The 27,933-nt window shown below is 42.7% G+C and overlaps 3 protein-coding genes across 8 annotated transcripts in view; 1 reads left to right on the top strand and 2 right to left on the bottom strand.

Annotated features, from left to right (window-relative positions):
- LOC110974617 (uncharacterized) overlaps positions 1-2,927 on the bottom strand; it is a 69,840-nt gene extending 66,913 nt beyond the window's left edge. Inside the window, exon 1 of the mRNA XM_087148326.1 lies at positions 2,652-2,927. Coding sequence (XP_087004452.1) covers positions 2,652-2,730 — 79 coding nt within the window. The 5' untranslated portion in view covers positions 2,731-2,927. The remainder of the gene's footprint in view (positions 1-2,651) is intronic.
- A 590-nt stretch (positions 2,928-3,517) lies between these two features.
- LOC110974464 (sterol O-acyltransferase 1-like) lies at positions 3,518-23,205 on the bottom strand. Of its 4 annotated transcripts, XM_022226141.2 has the most exons (14): positions 22,810-23,061; positions 18,552-18,695; positions 16,276-16,418; positions 14,730-14,777; positions 13,106-13,213; positions 12,403-12,562; positions 11,689-11,878; positions 10,628-10,950; positions 9,313-9,540; positions 8,567-8,662; positions 7,892-8,024; positions 7,077-7,237; positions 6,418-6,503; positions 3,518-6,136 (listed from the first exon to the last, which is right to left on the bottom strand). In XM_022226141.2, exons 2-13 carry the CDS (start codon positions 18,645-18,647, stop codon positions 6,447-6,449), a joined length of 1,743 nt encoding a protein of 580 aa, XP_022081833.2. In that variant the 5' UTR covers positions 18,648-18,695; positions 22,810-23,061; the 3' UTR covers positions 3,518-6,136; positions 6,418-6,446. The 4 variants fall into 4 exon arrangements, with proteins under 4 accessions (XP_022081833.2, XP_022081815.2, XP_087004003.1 ...); XM_022226123.2 differs by lacking the exon at positions 22,810-23,061 and adding an exon at positions 23,068-23,205 and having other exon boundaries at positions 3,518-6,503; XM_087147877.1 differs by having other exon boundaries at positions 3,518-6,503.
- dlec1 (DLEC1 cilia and flagella associated protein) overlaps positions 23,185-27,933 on the top strand; it is a 17,386-nt gene continuing 12,637 nt past the window's right edge. The window contains exons 1-9 of one of the 3 annotated variants that reach the window (XM_087147876.1): positions 23,185-23,316; positions 24,428-24,668; positions 24,882-25,035; positions 25,222-25,332; positions 25,652-25,776; positions 26,012-26,232; positions 26,559-26,734; positions 27,308-27,481; positions 27,716-27,849. In XM_087147876.1, coding sequence (XP_087004002.1) covers positions 24,450-24,668; positions 24,882-25,035; positions 25,222-25,332; positions 25,652-25,776; positions 26,012-26,232; positions 26,559-26,734; positions 27,308-27,481; positions 27,716-27,849 — 1,314 coding nt within the window. In that variant the 5' untranslated portion in view covers positions 23,185-23,316; positions 24,428-24,449. Of the gene's footprint in view, positions 23,317-23,484; positions 23,665-24,427; positions 24,669-24,881; positions 25,036-25,221; positions 25,333-25,651; positions 25,777-26,011; positions 26,233-26,558; positions 26,735-27,307; positions 27,482-27,715; positions 27,850-27,933 lie in introns of those variants that run through there. The other 2 variants (XM_022226099.2, XM_087147875.1) reach the window with 2 other exon arrangements.

The following is a 27,933-nucleotide window of genomic DNA, read 5'->3' as shown; positions in this document are numbered from 1 at the left end:
CTACTCTTATTTATACACAGAGACTTTTTTGGGGGGTGCATAAAATATCAACCTCAACGGTCCAGTATTTTTTGTTACCAAACTTTCTGTCTGCCCTTAGGCTAACAGAGTTGCTAAAATAAGCCAGCAACAGTCCAGCAAATCCTTGATAATAACGTCCAGGGATTTATTTTTATCCGGACCACCCTCTGAGTTCCTACCAATGGTTACCTCCCTGAAACGTTCTCCTACATTTGGCATAAGGTATGCTTTGCATCTGTGAAAAACAAAGATGACAAGGAATTCTAGGTTGGCCAGCCGGCCGAGATCTTCGATGAAGCCAGTTTAGGGCCTATGACGCAACATTTGTATGTTAATTAAATTTTATTTTATCAAAGATTTTTACCAACATCAGTACATGTACATGAATAACGTATATGGCAAAAAAAAAAGATAAAAAAGTTGTAAAGGAGCAAAACTCAAAATGGAATTGTGTCACACATGTTCTTTGGTAATTAGCCTGCTGTTACTGCCGAGCACTGTTTCTGAAGGGTGGCTACAATATTATGGCCTTTTTCTTTTTCAGGATATGCAATAATTTAGCTCTTGAACAACTGAAAGCATAATTGTGGTCGACAAAAAGTTCACGTCATCCATTCGAAAGTTGAAATTCTTTACTGTTCACTGCCCATGCATGACTAGCCACGCTGCATGTAACAGTTTCCCTGTCTCTATTGAATGGCTTGGCCTGCTAGAATAATCCGACAAACATGTCGGCCAACAAAGGCATTTTTCAGCAAGAGCGATGAGCCGGTGTCTGGTGTAATAATGGAGTTTGGGAGGCACTTCAATGGGTTGTGGCGCTTTCTGAGTGGGTGAGTGAGCACCGTCTGGCTTCCAACTGCTGTAGAGTGTTGATAATGGTTTAAGGTTACTCAACTGAAACGCATTTTTCACAGAACTGTTCAACTGGTCAGATGAAATGATATTCAAAGAGAAGACATGGGAAGTCTTTAAACACCTATCAGTGAAAAAAAGTTTAATCAAATGATTCAATGGTTGAGGATAAGTTACATGTGCATGCTTCAGTCAAGATAAGTTTCCCTTAACTTTACTCAAAAGTACATGTACATCCACACTCCGAACATACAGTGTTGCAAGTATAATCCGGGACAAAATAAGATCAATCTGCCCAAACTCAAGTTCAAGTGTCCAAAACAACAGTGACACCATTAGCCTAAGGATTCAGAGTGCATGTAATCTGATTTTGAAATATGAATCAATGAGACAATTTTTAAGAAAACACTAGAGACGTTTTGCATACAGGTGTCTAAAACATGCATGGGTTACTCTATACATGTAGGCCTACGTATATTCCAGGTCCAAAAGCGTGACACTGTTGTGTCCGTGTTATACCAAACCTGTGCAATTCAACATAGAATATGACTGAAATTGAGTTCAAACAATTTATGTTTGTTTGGCAGGTGATATCACTTACATGTAATCACTCTTGGGCAAAAAAAAAAGTCTTCTGAACTTTCACAATCATGTCAGCTGAGATTTGGACTCACACATAATTGAATCCTTAATTTATTGAAGGACCCACATGTATGAAATCTTTATTTTCATACTGGTAATAAACATGTGTAGACACCATCTTGTTACTACAAAGTTTTTTCGAAGATTCTCCTCTCTCATCACCAGTATTTCAAAGATAATTTCAAACTGGCATATTTGACTTTACTGTTGCCATATTCCTTTCGAAAATATTTTCATCATGTTTATTTTCTCCCCCAAAATTTCAGGGAAAGTGACATCACTTGACACTCTGTACACAAACCGTATGAGAACCTTGGGTCTGAAAAATTTTTAAAATGTTTTTAAAGTAAATGATTCAATATTTTCACTGCTGAATTTGACTTTGGGGGCATGTTATGATTTTGTTATTATTTTCTCATGGCTTACAAACAAGTGAGAATGGAAAGAGTTCCATATATATATATACAACACTCGATTCTCCTGCGCACAGTATCAGACTTGTCTGAAAAACCGAAGTGTTTTGTAACTGCCTCGGAATTTTCTTACCTAAATTTCACTTTTTAGGGCATGTTGTCACTTTTTGATGGCTGCTGTAATATTTTAAGGGAAAATAAATAATGTCCACAGATGCAACTCTTATTAATGATGAGAAATAAACCTTTTTCAACTTCAAGTTGACTATATTCTTCTGTTGGTCAAAATTCAATAACACTAATGCTAAAAAAAGGTCGCTGCACCTTCTAAACATGCCAATAGGAGTTTATTTTTACATGACGTGCCTGGCAATGGCAACACAAAAAGATGAACAAGCACCATGATTTGCATACAAACATGACATTGAAAAAACACGACACGGCAAATCATTTTCTTCGTTACAGAAACAAATACATATTCTTAAGCCAATAGTTAACTAGGAAGATCAGTATCCTGAAATGATAGCCATGCAAAGCTAACGCAATTCCCTGTTTCTTGTGAAAGAGTACGAAAGTTTCCGCGCAGCACTCAGCATTGAAAACCTGCCGGAAGGAAAGCCCACTGCGACCCCACGACATCATGGCAACACGGGACGCCAAACCACTCGACTCTCTTAACTTTCTCGGACTTTCGTCGATGTGACAGGACTTTTTACTTACCAGCGACAACCTGGGCGAAAAGGACCGCATGAATCCCCCAAAACAGCACTGGAGTGACCCTGGGCTCCAGGCATTTCATGGTGTCCGGGAAATGAAGTCCATAATCCAAAAGCGACGATTCTATATCAACAAATTTCCGTCATTTCTACGCAAAAGTTTCACTTCCGCACATGTTCTCCGCATACGTATACGTTCATGTACAACAAGGATTAGCTTGGCTGTGCAGCACGCATCACCGGTCAACAGCGCACTTGTTGTGTGCGGTTTTGTTTACCCCAGGGCCATTTTCAATCTCAGCATCTCATAACTGGAACTACTTTCCTTCTATATCACTGCGCACAAACATACCCACCTACCGTCACAGACAGGTCATTTTTGTCTGGAAATAATGACTATAATTAAGCATATTAATAATTCCTACAAGAAATTCCGGAAATTATATTTGCTGGTTGACAGTTTGTCGTTTAACTGATTTCATGAATGAGGCGGATGATTACATGTTCACTAGCGTGATTGTTTTGTATCTGAGTGTATAGCAGGTGCGAAGTTGCGTACCGCGCATGGTGCTATACTGTACATTAAAAGCTGTATGGTACCATGTGATTCTACCTCCATGATGGTCCCGAGGCGCATTTTTTCCTGCCAGCTATTTGATCCCAGCATAATTGAACTATATAAAACATTGTTTAACCTCCCCTTTTAATTTCACCCACTTACTTTTAACCCCCCCCCCACGGGACAGATATATAAACTACATGTATTTTAAATGCTTTGCTGGTATTGAGCGATATAAAACAAATAACAACCCCCCCCCCAAAAAAAATCAACGTCTCAAAACAGCATGAGCCAAGACGTCATCAGACATATTTCTTTGTATAGTGTGATTTCAGAATCATTTATTCACGGGAACATCCATATATCGACATCAATATAATCTGTACAAATCTCATATAATTTCTCTTTGCCACAAAATTTTACCAAATTAAACTAGCCCAATTCCAAGGCACTCAAACTGAAACAAAAAAAATTACGAAATCATCAGGTTTTGAAACTGAAGGAAAATCAACAATCAATAGATATGTTGCCCACAATATGCGAGTCAGAAAGAAAACATCAGTATAAAGCATATCCTGCTTTTACCGTAATGTTACGTGAAGTATAAAGGCATTTTCATTTGCACTTGTAAAACCATTCTTTTTACTTTAAGGGAGTTGGAAGGGGTAATTTGAAAACTGCAAGGTAATTGAAGTTCAAATCTCGGACACACATCTTCTTTTACTAATCATCGCAAGAAACAAACTCGTTTTTTGGAGTTTTGTACTCTTTTATGACATGAATCAACGACTACATAGTTACATTTTCAATTAATGTGGAAAATAACATTTATAATATCTCACATAATTTAAGTAGTTCTTTAACAATCTGTCATGTTTCAATAGTATTGACACATTAATGTTATTTTCTATTTTGCAATCCACCGAAGCTAACAAAAAGAGCCAGTAAACATATTCTGCTGAATATTTAGTACCCTGACACCGAAATAGGTTGAACTTTTCTTTAAAATCTAATACTTAATGTATAAACACTTGAAAAAACTTCAAGGTGTAACACATACGCCGAAGCCCTATGAGGAGCTATGAGTCACAACATACAGTTGCAAAAATGACAAGGCCACAAAAGCTGGGTAAAAAAAAACAGAGGTTAGTTCTCTTTTTTGCCTAAATCTTGGCAAATCTGGCAAATCAATTCTTTTAAGTCTGAATTTAACAAAAAAATACCAAGAGTTGTGCACGATTTGCAACCCATTATGTTTTGTGTCTACAGTTTCGAGCAGCACCTTTCCACTATAAGGTGGGCCTGGAGGTTTCTCACAATTTCATAACATCTTTACAAAAAAATTCTTTGGTACGAAATAAACACTGTAAACAGAATACAATCTGTTGTATTTTCATCTGCAGTTTGCCTACTTTATTTTAACATCAAAATGTCCAAAAGGATGCCCAGTTTGGACCATCCAGACCGTCATTTGGAACGTGGCCTTGGGGCCTGGCCTTGAGGGCATGATTGCACCAGTGGCTCTCGAAAGCTGATTTTATTTATCAGCAGAGAAAGAATCGTTCACAAGATAACAATCATCTCAGATGTCATTGACCATGAACGCCGCGAGAGTTGCAGGCATAGGCAAAATGTGAGCGACAATGAGATCTTTAAAAAAAAGTTTGACTGGGGTTGTTTGAGCGTGACAGTATTGCACGTGTGGCTTGTTAACAAAGTTATTGAACTATAGCTAGCCCCTGGGCTTGCTCTCGTACTGTTACACACTGGGTTTTCCACAAGGTACTTCAAAGTATCAAACAGAGGGCGCTACTGTAAGGAACTGATGTTGATAACATCTCTTTTTAGTTTTGAAACACAGAGGGCCCTATTTCCCCCATTCAAAGTTTAACTTTTGAAACTGAATGCCAACAGAGGGCGCTGGTCGTAAAGACCACTTTTTGCACCATGCTTTTGTACCGTGATCACATCAAGCAGGCGCCCGTTTATGTGGCCCTTTAACCTCACATTCAGGACTTTGCATGACTGTCACTACTTTCACAAGCTATTAAAAAAACAAGTTTTCCCGACATGCGGCAGCAGATGACATTATTAAAAGTACTGACTTAACTGAGACATTAGATGGAAACGACCATCTCCTTTTGCCCAGTGACTTTCTATAATTCTGTGTAGATGCCTCCTCCATTCAAATGAGATGAACAGTAATTTATCACATCAGAATATGGTAATCATAGGTAAAGCCCAAGACAGATTGAAGCAATTATTCAAATTTCACATTTTTCAATTCCGGCACTGTTAATGAGAAATCTACACTCTCAGAAGTTTAAGATCAACAAATTGTACTTTGGAGATAAGGTATAGAAAAAAAATCATACTTTCCTCATTTCAAACTCATTAAAAGTGTTCTTTTTTTCTTAATACTTTATTCAGACTTTGTACAATACTTTCTGTCTAAATGACAACTTATTTCTGGAGAAATACATTTTTGACTGAGCGTTTGGTACAAACTGTACCTCGGTTTATTTGCCTTTTTTTTTTTCTCTCTCAAAACTTTTTAAGATAAATACTGCTTTGCAACAAGACACAGTTCTCAGGGCCTCTGACATGAATTGCATTGTAAATCACCATGACATTAACACAAAAATTTCTTATTCTTACATTTTAAGATCTAAGAAAAAAAGTTCTATAAATGATTGCATAATTACCCATGACAGAAATCGTAATGCAAGAGAGAGCACAACTGTACACTCTATAGACCGTAAGCACCAACAGAAGAGGGCGTTGTGTTCTTCACTGGTCCACACATGCTGGTCATCGAAAATCTGCATTCAGAAATTTCTGAGCAGACATACCAGGGGGAAGGCGAAGAGCTGCCTGCTGATGAGGTTCAAGTAGGCTGGTACCCCGACCCACAATCTTACACATGTATTCTAGACTTGGAAAGGAGGGATGGTTACCAGTCAGGAAATTAAGAGCTCTCTTATCCATCACTGGTTCCCACGCAGCAATATCAAATGCTCAAAACTGCTGCATACCAGGCAAACTGATGCATTTTGACTGCCATCTTTGGTATTTTACAAGAAAAGGCATACTCATGGACAAAGTCTCCATAGCAAACTGACTTCTGAAAATAAAGTCTTAAAGTCAGTGAATTCCACTTTATATCGGCCCCAAAGGTCTGAAACCTTTTTCTGGGGAAAATGCTCTATACCTGTTCGTAGACGGAATGTTCTCAAAAATTCAGAACTTCCAGTTGCAAAAGAAAGACTTTGGCACGACCAACTCTGCTGCAGCATCCTGGAATGTAAAACGAGAAATTGAAAAAAAAAATCAGTAGTTTTATCCTTATTTCAGTAGTTTTATCTTTATTTATCTTGTTCACTGATGAGTTGAGCATTCATCCCTTGATTGTAAAAGTACAGTAAATGGTGAAAAGGGGTTCATACGAACAATGTGTAAAAGTTATTAGTCGCTGCTGGTGCAAATCTACGAAAAAAATTATTATGTCACTAAATGGCACTCCATACCCTCTGAATACCAGTGTTGGTGTGTGGATGAAGTATGGACAGCCAACACTAACATTACAGCTTGTTGAAAAAGGAAAAAATGCATCTGCTCTCTAGATCTTTGACAGAGTGTGGCTTCCTCAAAACTGGTCTTAAAAGGAAATATCCCTTTCTCAAATCCACCAACAAATCCTTCAGCCTAAACCATCAATATTTCCAACAGAGCTTGGTGTCTCAAATCAGAACACATAGAGTATGCAGTCAGTTTATCCCCTCCTGTGGGCAAAATCAGACAGATTTCTTGCCCAAATGACAAGGGCTTTTTCCCCCGTATTGTGATCACGTCCATCCTTCAAGGACTCACCAAAAACGTTAGGTTCCCGTCTGGCGACTGGCAGTGTTGCCGGGCGTACCACTCTTGGCTGTACAGACACATGAGGATCCCGTTGCCAATGAAGAGCGAGAGCCAGACGAGGATGTTCTGGACGTTGGACGACCCGTTGCTAGGGATGAAGATGAACATGACTGCAGGGTGGAGAGGGACAGGAGAGAGAGATTCCCTAGTTACCGCCCACACTGTTATGTGCCAGTTGGTAGCTGGGACAGCTCGCGTGGACCAGGGAAATGGTGCCTGCTCCAAATACACTGAAAAATTGACTGAGGTGGGAATCGAACTGTCAACCTCTGGAAAAGCACACTGGTGCTCTACCAATGGAGTCATCCAGCAGTTAACTGGTGAGAAACGAACCGTGGACCTCTGTAGAAAAAATATGCAGGCAATCTAGCAAACTGAACCTTGCATCTCCCATGTTGGGAGTCTCCTGATCTGTCAGGTCACATAAGAATGACCTGGCTACGGCTAGCAATTATACACACATCTGTGGGAAAGTTGCTTGCGGCTTCCACAGACACACATGCTATTTGTAGCCGCAGCCTCGTAATCTGAACATTAGCCAGGAGCCATAAGTATCACATGGCTAGGCATTACTCTCAATCACAACCCTAATGATACGAGCATCACCACGCTTGAAAAAACGACAGCCAGAATCACTCACAGGCATCATCAATTTCTTTTTCCACTTCCAATAGGAAAAATCGACCCTAAAAGATGGTTCCCTTGGATGCTTCCTCAGAATGCGTTTGGAAAAAAAATGAGAAGGGGACAAATTTCACACTCACATCCAACTCCCCCAAAGAGGACCATCAAGACGGGGAAGAAGAAGCCGAACGCTAGGGATAGCACGTACTCGTGAACGAGAGCCGAGATGACAAAGACTGCCATCATGGAGATGCTCTTCCTCAACTGCAGGAGCTGACGAGAGGAAGCAGAGAGGACAGAGGAAAACATTGATGGAAGGAAATCAAGAGAAACAGGGATACCAGTAACTTTGAGTCCCCCCCCCCTCATTTTTTTTTAGGTTTTTCAGTTTGCAAGACGCACTCCCCTACAACGTGACAAAGACTGAGCAGGGTCCGATTAAAAAAGTATTCCGCAGACCCCTTGGTATCAGTGTTCCGTGGGCTCTACTCCAACCTGGGTTTGAGCACCAATTTCATAATGCCGATTAGTGCTGCATTTTGGGTTCACCCTTAGGCAGAGTAAACTATGATTTAATATGAAGCCTTCCCGAGACAGAAAATTTGGAGAGAGATGCTGAAACTTTTCTTGTGTGGGTGTGAACATTGGTGGTTGTGTTTTACAAATCACCTGCGATAATTTCGTAAGACCCCACACTTTTTCCCAGGCCCTCGAACTGTTTATAGGCCTTCGGCACAGTGCCTATAGTTCCTATTGGATGACCCAGCCTTTCGGCTACCACAGAACTGTGGTAAACAATATTGGCTCCACCCTACCTGGAAGTCTCGGTAGATGTACGTATACAGCCAGTCGTGCACGACAATGTTCCAGGTGCGGTAGTAGTTGGCGTATGACTTACAGTTCCACCAATCCTGGATAACGAGCAAAACCGTCAAGGGCATCATGGGGAGGGTACCAGCATGGGAAGGGTACCAGCATGGGAAGGGTACCAGCATGGGAAGGCCTTGGGTACCAGCATGGGAAGGGTACCAGCATGAGAAGGGTACCAGCATGGGGAGGGTACCGGCATGGGAGAGATACCAGCATGGGAAGGGTACCAGCATGGGAAGGGTACCAGCATGACAAAGTGACTAGAAAAAGGACTCTAACAAGTAATTTTCCATTTCTTTTCTAGTACCGCAGTACTTGAGTAGTTTCTTTTTACCCTTACTCATACTGGTACTCAAATGAGAAAAAACATGTATATTCGTAATTTGTATTTACATAAACAAACTCGTGGTGAAGAACCCACTCATACTCAACATGGAGCATTTGTATCATGATGAAGAATTTGCACCTGTGGTGGAGTACTCCCACTCGAATTCAAACTCACATAAACAAATAAAAAAGACATTATGATAGCAGCCAAGTTTAACACCTGCGCGGGTAGCTCAATTAACAGACTTGTTTATACTTGTTATGAAGAACTCACTCTCGTACTCGTGGTGAAGTTCTTAAGCTTGTAACTGAACTCATCACTCATGCAAATATATTTGACTGTCACTTTTTTTTTAAAGCTCACTTTGTAGAACTGTCGGTCGGCGAAGCGCATCATCTCAGCGAAGGCGTTCATCCAGGAATGCAAGATGGCGAAGAACGCCAGGATGAGGACTAGCGTCCCTGGCAGCATGCAGCTGAAGACGCAGAGGATCAACCGCTGGACGGTCAGCGTCTCCTGGCTGAAGTTGCGGAAGACGGGCACGCAGAACCGCTCAAAGGTGTAGTAGGTGTAGAAGAGGCATGCAAGCACCTGGGGGGGAGGGGGTAATGTACACGGGGATAGGGGGGGATGAATGAAGCCATTTCATGACCTGAAGTATCCACCTTCAGCGGGACCACGAGAGGGCGCAATTTTCACAGAAACGGAGGCTCCTTGGGCGGGAGCTGCATTTCGCTGGTTCACGCATTTAAGGAAGCATGGCTGCCAACAAAATGAACACTCCCCTCTAACATGGCTCTTTTTAACCAATGAAGGGGCGCTGCTGCTCAAGGCGGAGAGACCAACAGCAAGTTCTTCCATTTTAGGCATGTGTCCGTTTGCGAGGGCGGATCCAGGGGGAGCATGGCCTGCCAAAAAGGAAGCCCCCTCAATGCGATTTTTAGAATAATGAAAGAAAGGGGACTTTTCGGTTCATTTTCTTTCCTTTCCTAAAAAAAGCATGTAACAAGACCCCTACATGGCGTCAACCCTCGGAAAAGCCATAAAAGGTTACATTAACAAAATTTCCACATATTTGGGCCCCCTGTATCAGCATGATGCCCTCAAACCCCCCCCCAAGTTCAGTTCTGGATTTGCCCTTGTCTGTTTGGAAAGTCACAACATCCTACTTCTCAAAAATGTAGTCAAAAAATTTTCTGATGGGAATTAGACATGCTAGCCTGGTGCTCCAGCTTGCTGAATATTGTCTGCACGTGCACTGGGATTTCTGTGTACATCAAGATTTCTGGACATCAAGGGTAGGCGTTATAACCCGTGTTTATTGTTACCGAAGAGGTCACAGGCAGAACGAGATGTCGTGCAGTCACAAGAATTGTTCACTCACCAAAACACAAGAACACTTCGCAATCTTTGTTTCTTGTGAATTTATCACTGATTCAAAACCATCTGAGCCATGTTTGTTAACTCTTCAAATTTCTGTATCAGTGCTATATGGCTGATTTGCAAGACTAGTCGCAAGTCCATTCACAAGTAACAGGATGAACGATGACAAAGGAATGCTTTTTAAAGTTCATTAAGTAGGTAATGATTTGACCCGAGACCAAACGACACTTGAGGGGACTTGTGATGGACTTGGCTACAACTTGGCTCCGTCCACCTCCTGGGGCTAGCTGCTCACCTGTAGGAAGTTTGTATTGACCACGTGCCACCGGATCCTGGGGGTGCGCGGGTAGCGGTCCCGGTAGATCAGCGTGGGAGCAAAGAGGAAGTACAGGAAGTGAGAGAAGTCAGGGCAGGGCCCGGGACTGCCGTCGTGGCCACCGCCGCTGTCGCTGTTGGTACCCGGCTGGGCCTGGCCGGCCAAGCTCACGCCGTTGCCCCGTCTGAGGAAGCGGGGACAGCCTTCGCTGTTGCTGCGCATGTGGCCGTTGGTGCGGAGTTGGCCGTTGGTCGAGTGGAGCTGGGGGTTAGTGAGTCCATTCCTGTGCAGGAGACTGGCAACTGCAAGGCAATCCAAATGTACTGGTGCTGATTTCAACATCGTCAAATTACATCTCAAGCCCATAAACTCCACCCAAGATAGATTACATGCTAAGCATTAAATTCATCTTAACCCCTCTCCCCCCAACCCTACCAAAAATCCATATTTTAAAGTTAGAATCCTCTAAAAAAAAATGCAACCAAATATTGGTCATATTGAAAAAAGATGTCAACTAGAGAATTAATATCAACCAAACCTAAATTAGCTAGACCACGAAGCAGCTTCATCCATAAAGCAGCTTAATCAACTTCATAAATAACTAAGCGGCAAATCAACTACACCCAAAAGTGACCCTGCAAGAGACTTGTCCAAAATTCAAATAGACAACACATTTCATCAGGCAAAATCAACAAAGAGTCACTTAAAAACAAAATCAACTTAACCAAATAACTCAAACTACCCAAATTACTGAACTGAGAAATCGATACCAGAAAATCAATTTCACTCACCACCAACTACCTTCACAGGCTGATTTCATAGAGCTCCTTAACACACAATTCTGCTAAGCATACCAAATATTTGCTATGCAGAATCAGGTTACCAGCAAAATTGCATGCAAACGACATTACTCATGACTGGTTCCCAACTAGTTTTAGCTAACCACATAATTTTGCTAGGCAGTAGTTTCTATGCACCAGCTCCATGAAATTCTGTGATTCCGATCTCAACCTCAACTCCAAACAACCTACGTATATTACCTGGATGGGGCTTCCACCGCAGGGCCCTGGGCACGTTCTCGCGGATGAAGGAGTGGGTCTTCATGATGAGGCGGAGTTGCTCTGCGATGACGATGATGGTGGAGGCAGGTGGAAGCTGGTGGGCAAGGACCGCCCACAGCGGAAAGACTACCATGAAGAGCTGGGAGGCGAAGTAGACACAAAGCCAAACCTGAGGAGGGCAGGTCAAAGGTTGAAGGTTAAAGTAACACCATTTTCCCCTGTACTTCAGAAAGTTTCTAGTTCATCATCACTGAGGAAAAGGATTATACAGTACTTTTGCATATTTATGGGGTGCACATTGTCCTAACTACAGTTTGCTATCCCCGCTCATCAAGATTATAAACTAATCTGAGTAGACACATTTTTCAGCTTGACGTGCACGTGCATGTGGCAAATCACGACACCCTAGTGGTCGACGAGGCACGTGACGTGCACGTAACAACCGTCCAAACGAGTTGTACCACCACAGTAATGACTTCTAATTCTAATTGTCAAAGTACACTACGAAATTATTCCATGGGCTGAGCTCGACAGGTATAAATGCTTTCTATTCCAAACAAAAGGCTTCGTCGACCGCTCGGCCCTGGAAAATAGCAGGTTGTGCATTCATGTCGAGCCCTATTGAAAGTGGATTCTCGTGAGCTCTTGGTGAACACCTAGCCTCTAGTAATGAAACCATTACGTCGGGCCTACCCCATCGGGAATACGGTTTGGTTTATGGCGATTGGTGGCCCAGTACTGGAACATGACAAAGGTGACCACCATGGTCCACATCATCATGACACACCAGGTGGACAAGACGACGGGAAACTGTCCGAACTGCCAGAGTAGCATGTCAAGGTTCAGCTTGATGCTGTACACACGGAGAAAAAAAAAGGCATCAGACTCGGTGAGAAAGTTGGATCCTAGAGCATTTTCAAAACGAAATGGATTTGGCTTAGACTTCAGTTTCACTGGTTTCAGTCAGAGCTTGAACATGTGGTTTCGAACACTGCTTCAAAATGGCTGGAACCAGCGAAACCCAAGTCTAAGCCGAATCCACTCTTTTCAAAAACGCTCCTAGACTGTAATTAGAAACAGTTCAACTACTCTGTCCCGATTTTCATGGCAATGGCTGGCCAGGACACACGCATCTAGGGGAAATGACTGGTCAGCTGCAAGCTAGCGGCTTCCATAGGCAGACGTACCATCACCGGCCGGAACCGAGTGATTCAGACAGTGGCTCGACTCTGATCAAACATGTGCACGTTAGGCCTCAGATCGCCCTCTTGAGTTTGTACCGAGCACTATCACATGTAAAGGAATCAGCTCATTCAGCCACCCCAGAATCGCCGTATATGCGTAGATATGGTCAATTTTATAGGATACATCTAAGCTACACTCAGTTGGTCCTTACCTGCCATTTTCAATGTACTCGTAGACAGCCGTGTTTAGAACAAAGACGATCAGCATGGCCACGAAGATATTGTAAATCGTCCGGATGTTCTTGTTCACCAACAATTGTCTGTGAGCAGAAAAAAAAACCAAACAATGGGTTTAATTGTCAGACGACGATTTCAGGCAAAGATGATTTCAGTCAACAGAATAAAAACACTATGCACAGGTGTCCCACTCTGCGTCTTGGAGCACGGCAGGCTGGGTCGTCATACCCAGCACTGCTCACTCTGTGAATATCTAACAAAAGAAAGTAAGGTGCAATGACAATGGAGGCTCATTGTTAGTGACCTGTGTTTCTTTTGTTAGATGTTCGTAGCGTCAATCAATCTGAGTTTTAGAATTCGGCATAAACTGTCAACTGCATGTATGCAAGGTTTGTACATATTAAAGCAAGTACACAGCCTGTGGCATGAGCCACAGTCATCATGTAAGTGTTGTCGCTGCGACCAGAAATCCTCAGGACAGGTTGAATTCATCTGTCCATCAAATTAGTTTGAATATGAAAATACCAAGAGTTGTGTGGTGTTTTTTTTTCAATATGAGATTTCGTACGTCGAAATTAACTGTTCTGAGGAAACGCCGTTAAATTTGTTGGAAGTGTCAACTGAGCATGTTGTGGAGGTTGACAAAAACACAAGGATTTTACAATGCAATGCTTTGGAAATCTACGAAGACTGTTCTAACCCACATGACGGGGCCATTCTAAATATAGCTGTTCAATTGATTCCACTATAGCAACGGTGTGCTGCGAGTATAAAGTCACGTGTACGGATTTGTGTGTGGTAAGCAGGATACAAATTCCAACCACATCAACAAACAAGGCCAACAATTGCAAAAGTATTCAAATAAAGCCAAGTATTTTGTGAACAGTTTTTCGACAGATCGTAAACCCAGTCGATTAAATCTCCGGGCACAGAAACCAAGGTCCATTCTTTTCAAGCCCACCGGGTTCGTAGGTTCAGCATGGAGTGCCCTCTGATTAAGCCCGCATGTTTACATTTTCCCCACTCGATAACATTCACGATTTTTTATTGCTACACTGCAGAAAGCACAGCGACGTCTGAGTCATTCAATTCATGGGGGGGAGGAAAAATGAAGCGCGGACAAAAGGCCATAAAGGAATAGCTCAAAGTGTCACGAAATTGTGAAATGTAAAATGAGTGGGTGTTTAGTCCATGAGGTGAAATATCTGATACTAAACAAAACATGTCTGCCGTACATCACACCCAATCTGATGAGAATATTTTTCCCTCAAATTGAAGGATTTCAGTATTTTTCTTTACTTTATGGCATATCTGAGTCATTTTTCTCCAATTGCAGGTTACAGAATTTTCAAACAATCCTTCCTTTGTCAGTTTGTACATTTAATACCAAAAATGGGTGACAAGTTTTATGCATTTACAATTTTCTTGAATTTTTTAGGACATAAGAGTTTGAAATCCATCCATTTCTTTTTTAATTCCAACAGTTTTTTTTAATCGAATGTACAAAGTGTCATTACCTTAGCACGCCTCATGGGTTAAAAATCATTAAAACGTAACAACTCCAATCCAATGCGTCCATGGCTACAACGTGGTACTTACGTGAGGAGTGATTCCCGAGCGACGAATACTTTTTCTTTTAGCTGTTTCCTGTCACACAAGTGATGAGAAAATTGATTCTTAGGATGGAAAACCTACAGTCGCTGCAATCCACAGATATACTGGACCAGTAACATGCCAGAAATGTACACGAAATTATGCTGTTCACATGAACACAGGAACAAGATACTAACCACTTGCTGCCAGGTGGAATTTGAGGTTGCATATTGTAAAACCGGGAGATTTTCAAGATTTTCCATGTTCAAAGTTCTTCAACAAATCATAGCTTCATTTACAGGATGTTTATACCCGCACGAATGACTGTCTGGTGGCTACTCTAATCTGTCAGACAACATCTATTGACGCCCGAGAATTTCAGCCAGGCCTGCCGCCTTGTAAAAAGAACCCAGATTGTGCGGTGTTATGTAACTTCCTTTTGTTCCCGAAACTGGCACAGTGTGCTACTGGTGTCTTTTCAATGGGAGCCAGATTAGTGTGCAGCGTATGTATCCCTCATCGCTGTAGCGCTGGAGCGCTTTTGTCCCCAGAGTGGTAATCTGCTCAGGGCTGAATGCCACAAACAGCGGTATAATCTCTCCAAACAATGACGGACTTCCTCCGGTATTGACAACTGAAAACAATGTTGGCAATTCCCAGCAGCTCGGGCTTTTGTTCTGAGTACGGTCTTTTGTTACAAGGCCCGGCTCTTTTATCTGGTTTCGGGCTCCTCGGTTTCCTGTATGAAGCCTATGTGCCCAAACCAGGCTCCGTGGCAGCATACAAGACAAAGTACATACTGCACAGAATGGTATGCATCACAAAAATAAAACTTCAAGAATGAGATTTTTAAAAGATATATCCTCTTTTGAAATGCCCTGCACTCAAATGCTCATGCTCACGAGTTGCTGGCGGTTATGTTCCTTGTCCCTTTTTTCCTAATTGCATTTCGTAAGGAATTCAAAAAATTGACAGTTTAGTTTTTGTGGGCTTTTTGTTGGTGATAAACTAAATCGAGTTCTGGAAAGAGAGCTGGTTTATGGGTCTGCAGAGGGGAACAATCCGCACACTACATCGCTAACTATCTCAAGCTGGAAGATTTTTTATGAGGCAAGGCAGAAGGAACTTGTTTTAGCATCATTCTATAACTTCAGGGTCCAAAAGTGGGGCATTTTTGTGTCCCTGTAACACCTGACTTGTGTAATTTGACAGGGAAATATCACTGAATTGATTTCAAACTATTTCTATTTGTCTGACAGGTGATAATTTGCGTTAACTCATCACTCTTGGAAATCAGAGGATTTGATCTGAACTCACAAAAATCATATGTCACATGTGACAGGGACGAGGGAAAAATTGGGCCCCTAATTTATAGAATGACCCTTCACCTAAAGCTACAATGATTTACTGAAATGCAAGACTTCGAAGCAGCTTCATTTTTGTGTGAAAAGGCCGTTGTCACAGAACTATCGTTAGCATTTATCACTTCTGTGTAAAATTTATCAAGCAACTTTTTATCGAGGCGGTGTTTGAATCGGAAAGCAGGACTTACTGGTCGCCCGGCTTGGGTCTGGGGGCGGCTTCCTTTTCCTCGGTCTCCTTCAGGTCAGTCTGCTTCTCCAGCTCCCCAACGAAGCTTTCGAGAAGGCCCTCCAGGTGGCCGTCCAGGTGGCCCAGAAACTCCGCCCGGACTTTCTACAAATTGGAAAGAACAGCAACGGTCAAGACCAAGTGGGGGACACACAGTCAATGTTTTTGAAAATAAATTCCATCCATTTTATTTTTTTCAGGAAAGTACATGAACATAGAAGGGCTATCTCACCGCAGCGAGTTACTTTCCTGCTGTGGTGAGTTTGCAAGATAGACATGGAAAACTTGCGGTGGTATAACGTTAACTCACTATGGCGAGACATCAACTCAACGCAATGAGGTACTTCATTGCTGTGGTGAGATAGATTTTCCTAAATATTTTCATTGGTATTTAACTCTCCTAAACCAGGGTTAATTAGAGAGCAACTCAAAGGAAAACATGTTTTCTCTGATTTTATCTGTTTAAATAAACATGGAAGCATCCACATCGAACACAGTGTCATTTGTCTTCAGAGCTCATCTATAAGAAGCTAAAAAGGGCTTTTTATTCTGTTCATGCCAAGACACGAATTCTGAACATACTGAATGTAGATTGCGTCATTCTGAGAAAACAGAGAAAACAAGGGGAACCCTCGCCCTGTGTTTGTAGTGGGTAGACCCTTGTGCATGTCGAACAATGTATGTAGCCATTGTTTGTAGCCATTGTTTGGCATGCATAAAATGGGGATTATAGCAGAGTTGCTCTTCGCTGTTCTTTTTCCACCATGTGGCTTTAACATCAAAGATTCTGAATTCAATATTGCCAAAGTGGCTATCTGCAGTCGAGGTTTACTGGTATCTTGGTAATTCCATGAAGCGGGATACACAACGTGCCGCATTTTGTGGGTAATTTTGTGTGTCCCTGTCACATCTGACACACGATTTTGTAAGTTCAGAACACATTTTCCAATTTCCAAGAGTGATGAATTGATGCAAATTACCTGCCAGGCAAATACTAACGGTTTGAAACCAATTCTGGTGATATTTCCATGTCAAATAACAAAGGTCAGATGCAACAGGGACACCAAAATGTCACGCGTTTGGACCCCAAATTTCTGGAATTACCCATGAACATTTTAAATGCAGTGTTCCCAACCAGTTTCAGGGAAGTTGGATTTGAAATCTTTGCGAATGATATATCAAGAAACTTAATGACCCTAACTGTCGCTGTATTTTGAAATGCAGCGTATTGTAACAACTACGTGGAAGGGCCCACCTTTGCGTCCTGGATATTTTTTTCCCCTGATTCTTCATATCCTTTAACTAGCTCTTTACAAAGTACCCAGCTATATTTGATTTGGTACGTGTATTTTTGCAGGTATTTTGTTTTGTGAACGAATACCAACATTGCATTGAGGGCATTCCGTCGCAGTCAGAGAAATTCCACAAAATCTTTGTCACACTCACATGACACTGTTTCATGTGTTTAAAAACCAAAGAAAAAAGCTGGTACAAGACAGCTTCAGAATTTCTACAAAGCAAACAATCCATAGTGTAAAAGTCTATTATCCATGGGGCAAAAGGATTCCCAGGATTGTTTCACATGGCAAATGATGCTAGGACAAAGTTCCATATTAGGCGAATGATCTTTCACCAAATCCTTTTTAACATGAGATCAACAATTAGAATTCAGGATGACTGAGCATTTTTTTTTTAATTATAACACTGGCCTTGTCAAAATACATGTACTTATAGCAAACTTCTTGCACTCAGAGCCTTGTGGTCAAGTACACCTTGGGTTAAAAATTGAGACTAGCAGCAACGTAACATATCAACAAAACTTCAAAACTGTACATGAAAATCCCTTGATTTTTCCCTTGGAGGTAAACGGAGTTATCTCGTGATAAACAGATTAGGCTTGGGATAACAACAGTAATCTCTCAACGGCTAACTCACCCTCATTTTTTTAAAGTCATATTAGAACACTGATGACAGGTACCAGTGGGGTTTCTATTGTTTTTGTTTTGTCCTTGAGCAAGCCGCTTTACCTGCATCTATTTCTCTCCACCCAGAGGAGTAAATGGGTACGACTGAAAGGGTGCAAAAAAGGTAAAACTTGGACTGACATCCCATGCAGGGTGGAGTAGAAACAGTGGGAGTTGCTTCATGGCAAGGAACCCGGAAGGAAAGGCTAAATAATTAAGAAAAAAAAAAACAAAATTGGCACGGCACCGACTGCTGTGCAGTTGTGGAACTCACCTGAGCCGCATGCCGCATACGCAGGACGTTCATCTCCTTGTCCAGTGACGCCCCAAAGTGGTCGTCCACCAGGGGGGCCTCTCGCCCCACCTTCATCTCAAGGTCAACGCCCCTGAGGCCAAGTCTTGCCTTGAATCAGCAGATCTGGAAGGAAGTGAGGAAAAAAATAGCACCACAAACTTGCTTTGGGACAGATCATCACCAAACACATTTAGGTGTGGATAGCGATCCTGGGCAAACGGCATTCCTATCAATCAATGGCAGTTGCTGTACTGGCTGATATCTATGTACCTCAAGAACGCTAACATTTACCACGGGCCAAGTGGTCTAGGTCCTCTTAAAGCAGAAGTGGCCATGTGCAATGCACAACACAGCCTATTTCGACACAGGTGGGGCTTTCAGTTACCAAACCCTAGTATGGGGGTCATGTGGCGAGTCAAATTTGACTGGTTTTCGGGCCCTCAAATTGCGCATAACATACCGGGGTCAAAGATCAACATAGACAGGCAAACAGTCTCACAGCACAGGCGTTCAGTTGAACATACATGTACATGTACTTCATGAGGAAGGGAAGGTCTGCAGCTGTCTTTTTTTATTAATTGACTTTAATTGGCCTGGTCTACACACTTTGTGTACTTGTGTATTTAAAAACCAACCAACTGAATGGGCAACAGGGCTTTATCACTACGGAACACTTTACCAAACAAAACCAAGCACCACTCACCAAACTGATCCGATAAGAGAACTGGATTAATGGAAACATTTTTCATAACTGTTGCAACGTATCTGTGTTTGCCCATCAACTCACAAGGATTTTAAACCAAACCTTATCAAGCACACCAAAAATCTGCCGGACCACATAATCAACAGAGTAATCCATTTAATCAGAAGATTTGCCATACTCTAATTTCTGTGGGATTTTTGCGAGCAATCTCTTGGACCCTAACAAAGAAAATCCTCTGTGGTCTGTGATGCAAATCAGTGGTAGGTTCTTTTCAGTTGACCTGCAGGTGCCATGTTAAAATAACAACAAATGGCCTCCACTTTCCAGAATCCTGCAAGAATCTTCAAAAACCTCAGTGGTCGACCCCTAACCTCAAAAACTGATATTTCAGAATTTAAAAGCAGGCTGGGTAACAACTGGAGCGAAAAAGGCCAGCAAGTGAACAGGGACTTCCCCTTTCAAAAGTTGAAATGAAGACAGGTTTCCATTCCAAAGCTTCCAACCTTCTATACTAATACCAGACAGTTTGCATATTCTCATCGTTTAAAAATCATACAGGAAATGTACACATGTAAATGTTACTATCTTTCAGTACTGTGACCACGATGTTATGTGCGTCCATATAAAGTCTAGTTATTAGGATATTGAAATGATGAAGCTTTTTTTTTTTGAGTGGTACAAAAGCACTGACCTTAGGAGGCCTTTATTTTTGTGGTCAGACTTCCTGGACAGAGATTAAAGAAGGTCCTGCCAGAGGTCATCAGTGTGAAAAGAAAGCTACCCATGCAGTGAAAGCACTCGAGCCTGACTTCAGGGTGACCTCTGGACACACACACCCCCATGGCTATGGCCATGGCTTTGGTCACTGTGAGTTCAGATTGGGGTCAATTACCATGGATTCAATTGTGCTGGTACGTATTGTACATGTGTGTGTGTGTGATTTTGGATAAAAATGCCTACCTTGTGCCCACGGTCATGCCATGTGTTGTATATATGGGTAACTCCAGAAATTAGGGGTCCAAAAGTGTGACATTTTGGTGTCCCTGTTACATCTGACCTTTGTTATTTGACATGGAAATATCCCCAGAATTGATTTCAAACTATTACTGTTTGTTTGGCAGGTAATTTGCATTAATTCATCACTCTTGGACATCAGAAAATGTGATCTGAACTTACAAAATGATACGTCAGATGTGACAGGGGCACCAAAAAATGTACCCCAAATTTCTAGAATTATACCCATACACGTGATATAGAGTTTTGCCATCACAAAACTTACATACATGTATGCATGTAATATGTACAATGCACCAAGTTAAGAAATACAGCCAATATACCAAAATCAGGTAGTGCTTACACATGTTTTCAAAGAAATCTATAGGCCCTACAGCTGTCTGCAGACTTGCTATTTCAAAGGAATCATCAATCAAGATGCAAGCTTTCAAGCAACTGTGACCTTGCCTGTCCCAATTCTTTTCCTTTCAAAATCACTCCACTGGAAAAAAATCACTTTTTTGCACACCACCAAGTATGGAGACTCCATTCCAGGGCCATCATGGGAATTTCTACTGATTTCCAGACAGGAGTGCAACTGGACCCCCCACTGGGGAAAAGTTTGTTGACCCAACAGGGGCCAACAAACTTTTGATTTCCTGTGGCATTGGCAGCAGGGGTTTGAGCTAGACCAGAAAGCCACCAAGAAAAAGGGAACAGCACTCAGGAAATTGGGTGTCAGTTTTGTTTAGCCGCGCACCAATTTACTCATTGCTTCCTGTTGCTCACAGGGGAATTTTAACACAATGCAGGAAGAATTCAAACGGTCGAATCTAGGGCCGGGTTTGTTTTTTTTTAAAAATGCATGAAAAGAGAGCAGGATCGGCAGGGGGTGGAGTTTGTTTGAGTCACTTGGCAAGCGCTGCCTGGGGACAGTAACTCTACTTTTTGAGCCAAGCGGGGCGATGTAAAAAAATAAGGCAACTTAAATGCAGGTCTGTTCAAGAATGCAACTGAGTAACCTTAAAACAAGTGGTACATGTAGTTTCCAACAAAATGTGTGCAATATTTTTGAAAAAAGAAACTACAAATATTTGCATGGGTTTTGCAGACCTACATTTGTAAGGGCATGACAGGAATGTACGAGGCCTAACTTCTGTAAAACATCAATCAATGATAACAATTACATTTACAATCATATAGGCTCTAAAATGATTGAAATCTAACCCCTCCCCCAAGTGAACGGGTTCAACTGAAGTACCCTGGCCAAGTTTGACTCTAGCTACATAGCTGTTCACATACTTAATTCAACACGTAAAATTAAAGTGCATTGAACAATGACAGAAGAATGCTTTTCTAAAAACAAAAGTGAAACGCGAAATTGAATCCAGTCTTCACCTACCACTTCCCCAACCTTGTTTGTGCAACCTAACAATGTTAGTCGCCAGTCGGTCAATGCCAGCTAGCAAAAACAAAGTCACGGATGAGAAACATGTTGAAGACGACTCACAGTCCAAAACGTGAACATGACGATGAGCAGCGTAAGACATCATTAGATTCTGTCTTATGACAACAGGGCAATCAGGTGTGACAAGTAGCTTAAAATTTTAACCCGGTCCGATGGTTCACCACAACGGAAGCACCGGGGCTCATGACAAAGGGAGACTTGTGTCTCTTGACATAGACTCATCAAGCCAGAGCTGCAACCCTCCCAAAGTTACAGGAGTTTTTCCAAGTTAATTCCTTTGTACATGTACGCACGACTTGCATGAGAAAAATCCATCCACAGTTGAAAATGCACATCTGCGTTATGATTTGGGATTTAAATATTTTTGCGGTAGCCTTTTTGTGAAAATAATGACATTTTTTGGAACTAATGAATTTTTTCGGTATTCGGCAAGGCCTTTTGGCGCATGCGGGCAATGGACGTAAATCTGAAACTTTCATTCTCATGGCCTACACTTGGGATTCAATTTAAAACATCAAAGAAATTAATGTTGCAACTTTGGGGGGGTGGAAAAAACTTGCAGTCTGACCTGTGGTGGATGGAACAAGTAATTGCACCACCCACTCCAAAAAAGGAGAATTGAGCAATGTAAATAGGCATGGTATTAATGCAATCACTGCAATGCTGGCTGTTTAAAAAAATTTTTTTTTTTTTTAAGTGATCGGATGACAGCAAAACATACACTTCATTTACTGCCTGCCAATGCCCAAAGCCTAGCCTGGGATGGATGTCTTCATTACATTACGACATGCCATCCAACCTGGGCTACAAAGCCATGACTTCGTCTCTGTTTGTTTGTAGTTTTATTTCCACAATCAGGAAAGCCCCATCGGTTAATAAATTGCTATCCTTGGAGGCACTACTGCAAAACCTAAAATATACGGGCCTCAAACAGAATAAAATTAATATAATAGGCCTATATAGCCTACAGATGAAGTAACAAAATGGTCAACAAAAGGAAAATGTTTCAATATGTTCACTCAGCTTTTCCCACATGTCACCATGTTTTGGGGTTTCACCATGGTTTCACTCACCAATATCCGACTCAAAATTTCGTGACGTCTACTCACAACACGAGCGACGAGGACGTAACCAATGGGTCGGTGCTGTACGCCACTTGAGCCAAGTCCGTGTCACCATGAACCAAGGTTGTCCATTAAATGCGAACTTACGACTACTGAGCAGTGATAGCTACTACACTTTTCTGACGTAAACGTTTGGATCGATGATGTCCTTCCTTAGTGTCTTTTCTCAGAAAAAAAACTATTGTAATTGTGAATGCGATGACTCACCTCCTCCGTTTTTTATGCGTGTTTCGTGTGTTAATATAAGCGCACGTCGCGTATATCGTCACTACCCCCGGGTTATAATAGAGTCCTCCGTGGCCTATGATATGCGCGCCGCGCCACCGTCGCGTCGCGCGGGCTGCAATCGTATCAGTGACTCGTGCCGAATTTTCAAGACCGCTAATTTGATATAGCGCCCTCTGTGGTGGAAACGCGACCAGACTTCTTGAAAGTGGACCAGACATGTAGATTCAGGTATTACTATTAAATTTCACTGCTACTAATTATTATTTATTTCAACAAAAGTTGAAGATATTCATAAAATATAAATAACTACTTCTCTTATTTTTTTATGATAACTTTACGAGAATAAGCAACTGCATTTTGATTTAGGAAATTTTATATTCAAAAAATAGGACGTGCCCACTTAACAACGAAAAACAAAGATGGCGGAATGTTTTTACAGTATCGAGTATCGACTGCTACAACTTAAGTACAACAACACAACAGCACAAGTTTGAGGTTTAAAAAGCTCCGATATTTAATTTCAATTAACTGACAGAGTTAATTTGTGTATATCTCTAACTTCATTTGATGTTTTAGGTTTGTATAATTCATTTTTATATTGAATTAACGTTAATTTACTGGCCTAGGGCCTACCATGGAGAAAGGAAAATTCCTCCATGGGCCTACATAACGTTAGTCTTACTCTTTTAGTTTACTAACGACGTCTTTGCACAAGTCTTTGGGCCTAGCCTAGGTTGGACGACGTCTGCACTGCATTGCGACTAATGTAGACATCGTCCAACCTGGGCTACTTTGGGCCTAACGTTAGTCAGTTAGTGGTTTGACCTGGGGCGTGGGACTGATGTATATAATTTCAGTTGAAAACAGCAAGTACTAATAGGCCTAGGCCTATTATAAAACTAGGCTTAGGCCCTAACCATTTTTCTTCTAATAATTATATTGCCATGAAAAGACGTCACCTACATTTCAGGGCTTGTTTGACCCAGAAAAACCCAGGGTTGCCTCTGTGGGAGTAGTTGTGTGTGTGTACATCATTGTGAAATGGCATGCTCAATGTAAATAAGGTACATCATGTGAATGGATGTGCGCGGTGGCACAGTTTGGTTTTTTGTCCCTTTTGAACTCCATCATTTCTAGGGGTGTGCACCCTGAATGTTTAATGGTTAGGCGTACTCAATGTTGAAATAAGTTCACTTTGGTGAAATTTCGTACACTACAAGCCTGTTTGATAGCACAACATGATCATGTCCACAAGGCCCAGCATCATGTTTGCTGGCCTATTTAATCACGTCGGGGCCCAACTGTCGTTTTGAAAGCATGTTTAATATATTCTTTGTAGGCCTCACCATTCTATTTGCAAAATGTCGACAAAGCTGGGTCGACTGCCATATGATGAGCCACCTATGTACCTGCAGCGACCTTCATCTGGACGCTCACAGGATGTCACTCACGTGCTAGCACGGACGTTCCGAGACCTCTTCACTCGGGACTTTGTGGAGCAGGAGACAGTCAGAAATCTCAATAAGTCCCGAAGCGGAGATGACACCTACCATGAGAAATATGTGGAAGAACTAAGAAAGGTAGATATTCAAAATATATGATTGAGAAAATCACATTAAAGTTAGCATAATTTGGTATTTCCGGTAATGAAACCAAGGATTCCTCAAAAGCACCCTCGGCACTGTAGCTCACAAGCCTGAAGAAACCTGTTCTTATCTCATAAGCACAGGATTCTGATGGAAATTGTGAAGAGTAGCATCCAATTTTCGGCCATGTTTGCTCCCATTTCTCAGATCCAAGCCGAGAGAGAGCGGCGAATGGCCGAGGCGCTGATGCTGGAGAGGCACATCATGCAGGCCCGGGCACGCTCCATGGCCGCTGATGAACGAGAGCTCAACAAAGCAGCAGAGGGCTGCGATATCTACCACGACTTGGGACTGCCTCCAGGTACCGTACTAAAGCCCCCTCCCAGCCCAGATCACTGCTCAAGAACCCGACACAGACCGTTAACAATTTTTCTAATCTTTTTCTTGAAAAGTTTTGTTGCATTCCGATTGGAATATTGAGTAGCTATGTCTTTAAATTGGCACAAAACTAATGTCCTGTTCTCTTTTTTCAATCAATTTTGCCTAGTGGAACCCAACTTGGAAAACTATCTGGACAGCGATTTGCTTCGCAAGCACGGCCTGATAGTACCAGAGGACTATTCCACAGCCGAACCCCCACCCACAGATGCACCAAAAGGTTAGTTAAATTGTCAGCTGTCGCATTATTTCCTACAAGAATGCTGTCAACGATTGTGAAATGCTATGGCAATCTATCAAAAATACTTATAGCCCGAGGAGGCCAGACAACCGTAGATCCCACAAAATCTGACGGCTGGTTTCTGTAGGCCCCCTGTGGATTTTCCTTACACTACACTGTAGGGTAACGACCCAAATTTGAACAAGTTGAATGTGCCCCTTGCTGGGCGTGGTGATCAATGGGTAATCACGGCTCTAATACCAGGGGAGTCGATGCTTCTCAACTAACCTGCCTCCTCTTTCCTGACCATCTTGAGCAGCCAGGAGAAAACCAAGATACGCCGAAGCCACCGATGCGTCCAACGTCCGAGTTCACCACACGGAGGATGAGTTCCACATCCATGAGGGAGGCGGCAAGGAGACGCCGGGAAGCCAAGCTGACCTGGTGAGAAGTCAGCTTGAACCTTGATCCTTTGTTGATGGTAACGAGTAAGAATATTCAAGTTCTGACCCTCATAATGTCTTCATCCTGAATGTAGTGAAGAGCTGTAAAAGCCAAAGTGTCTCAGCCTCACAGAGAGGCCATAAAGATTTTCCATGGAAAAGTTTTTAAGTAGCTGTGCACATTGTTAGAATCTACATAATATTTGTGTTTCATTTCCTGTCCTACTGTCCCTCAGTTTTTATCCAAGGGTTCAGGCAAGCCCTGGCAGGGCATGGCCTCGCCCCAGACCAGGGAGCGTCACCGCACCGACCTGGCCATGGTGCACAGCAAGGCAGACTTCCTGCGCAACCCCCGCCACCGCCCGCCCTCCACCCTGGCTGGCGGCAAGACGCTGGTCAAGCCCAACACGGTGGTGCACAAGCTGGGCGGGGCCAAGTCCAAGGTCGCGGACACGGTGTAAGTCTTCCCAGTCGAGGCCTGAAAAAAATTGTCAACCGTCCCATCATTCATCGTTGAAATCAGTCCCGCATATCCCCACCCCCGTCCAAACTTCCAACCCTATCTTATCCCTTTCCCAACCGACCCAATCCCATTTACCATCCCTCCCCACCTCCAACCCTAACACCTGCCCTCAAGCCCCACCACACCCAACGCCATCCTCTTATCTTATTTTCATCCAGTTGTGACCAATTTTTTATTTTTTTTTTTTCAAAATTCATCAAAAGTTACCTTTACAGTTTATTGAAATTTGTTGAAATATTTGGCGAATTTTGTTGTTTTGGATTTAGCCAAAAGGAGCCGTCCGTCGTCTTCCTTGCCAACCCATCCACTGTGGTATTTACCGAATATCAAGTCGGACGTGTCTATGAACTTCCGCTCGAGTTGAAGAATGTCTCTGCGGCAAGTCGACCACTGCGAGTCATCCCTCCAAAGACACAGTTCTTCTCTGTCGGGCTGGGTAAGTACTTTGACATATCGCAAGCAAAGTTTCAAAACCGTAAAGGATTTCTAGATCAGCGCTCTCTTTTGCATAGAGTTTCAGCTTTAGCCAATTAAGCTACGATCATTGCTCTGCCAGAACTAGAGAAAACAGAACACAAGTCAATAATAGGGTTGGACTCGAACCCAAGACCTTACGCTTACTAGTGTAGAGGTCTTAATCACTCCATCTCCAAGTTTACCTGTGCTGACTGGCTGCTGTCAATCCAGCAGTAACAGGTGCCATAGTTAGTGTTACCTGTGCTGGCTGGCTGCTGTCAATCCAGCAGTAACAGGTGCCATAGTTAGTGTTACCTGTGCTGGCTGGCTGCTGTCAATCCAGCAGTAACAGGTGCCATAGTTAGTGTTACCTGTGCTGGCTGGCTGCTGTCAATCCAGCAGTAACAGGTGCCATAGTTAGTGTTACCTGTGCTGGCTGGCTGCTGTCAATCCAGCAGTAACAGGTGCCATAGTGTCATCAGCCTGTCCTCTGCTTAGTCCTCCCTGATCTAATCTGGTAGCAATCTCAACTCTCCCACCCTAACCACTCCAGGCAAGTTCCCCGGTGAGCAGGGTATCGTGGCCCCGGGCATGAGCTGTCAGTACAGTATCCGCTTCATGCCCGACTCCCTCATGGATTTTGACGACGAGGTCATCGTCCAAACCCAGTCCAGTCAACCGCTGGTGGTCCGGCTCCAGGGAAGACGACCGCCTCCCGTTTTATCCTGTAAGTTGTCAAGGTTATCAGCCACAGCTCTCCAGACAATTACTTTGGAACCTTCCCGAATCTTCCAAAATCCTCTTCATGGATTTTGAAAGATGTAGGACGGAGACAGATTAATACTGCAGTACGAAGAGATTTGTAAGCAGTTATGACAAGGGGTGCGTGGATAACAGACGGTCAGAAGAAGCAGATGGTCACTAGAAACAATATGTTTTCTTTTGATGCTTTTCTTGCCAGTGTCCAGCGACGTGGAGTGCGGCCACTGCCTGGTCGGGGGCAAGCGCAGGGTCCAGTTTCTGGTCAAGAACGAGGGGGGCAGTGGTCGCTTTTGCCTTATGCCCCGCGAGAGCTGGCCGACCACAAACTTCAAGGTGAGTAAGAGCCAAGACTTACCAGTACAACCTTTCATTCGCCACATTGCATTCAGGCACTCGGAGAGGGATCTGTCATGCTTC

Source organism: Acanthaster planci, linkage group LG17 (genome assembly GCF_054643075.1).
Source record: "Acanthaster planci isolate LZ-2023a linkage group LG17, COTS_SCS, whole genome shotgun sequence".
Lineage (NCBI taxonomy): Eukaryota > Metazoa > Echinodermata > Asteroidea > Valvatida > Acanthasteridae > Acanthaster > Acanthaster planci.
Note: the sequence above shows the minus strand (reverse complement) of the source record. Positions and strands in the feature narration are given on the sequence as shown.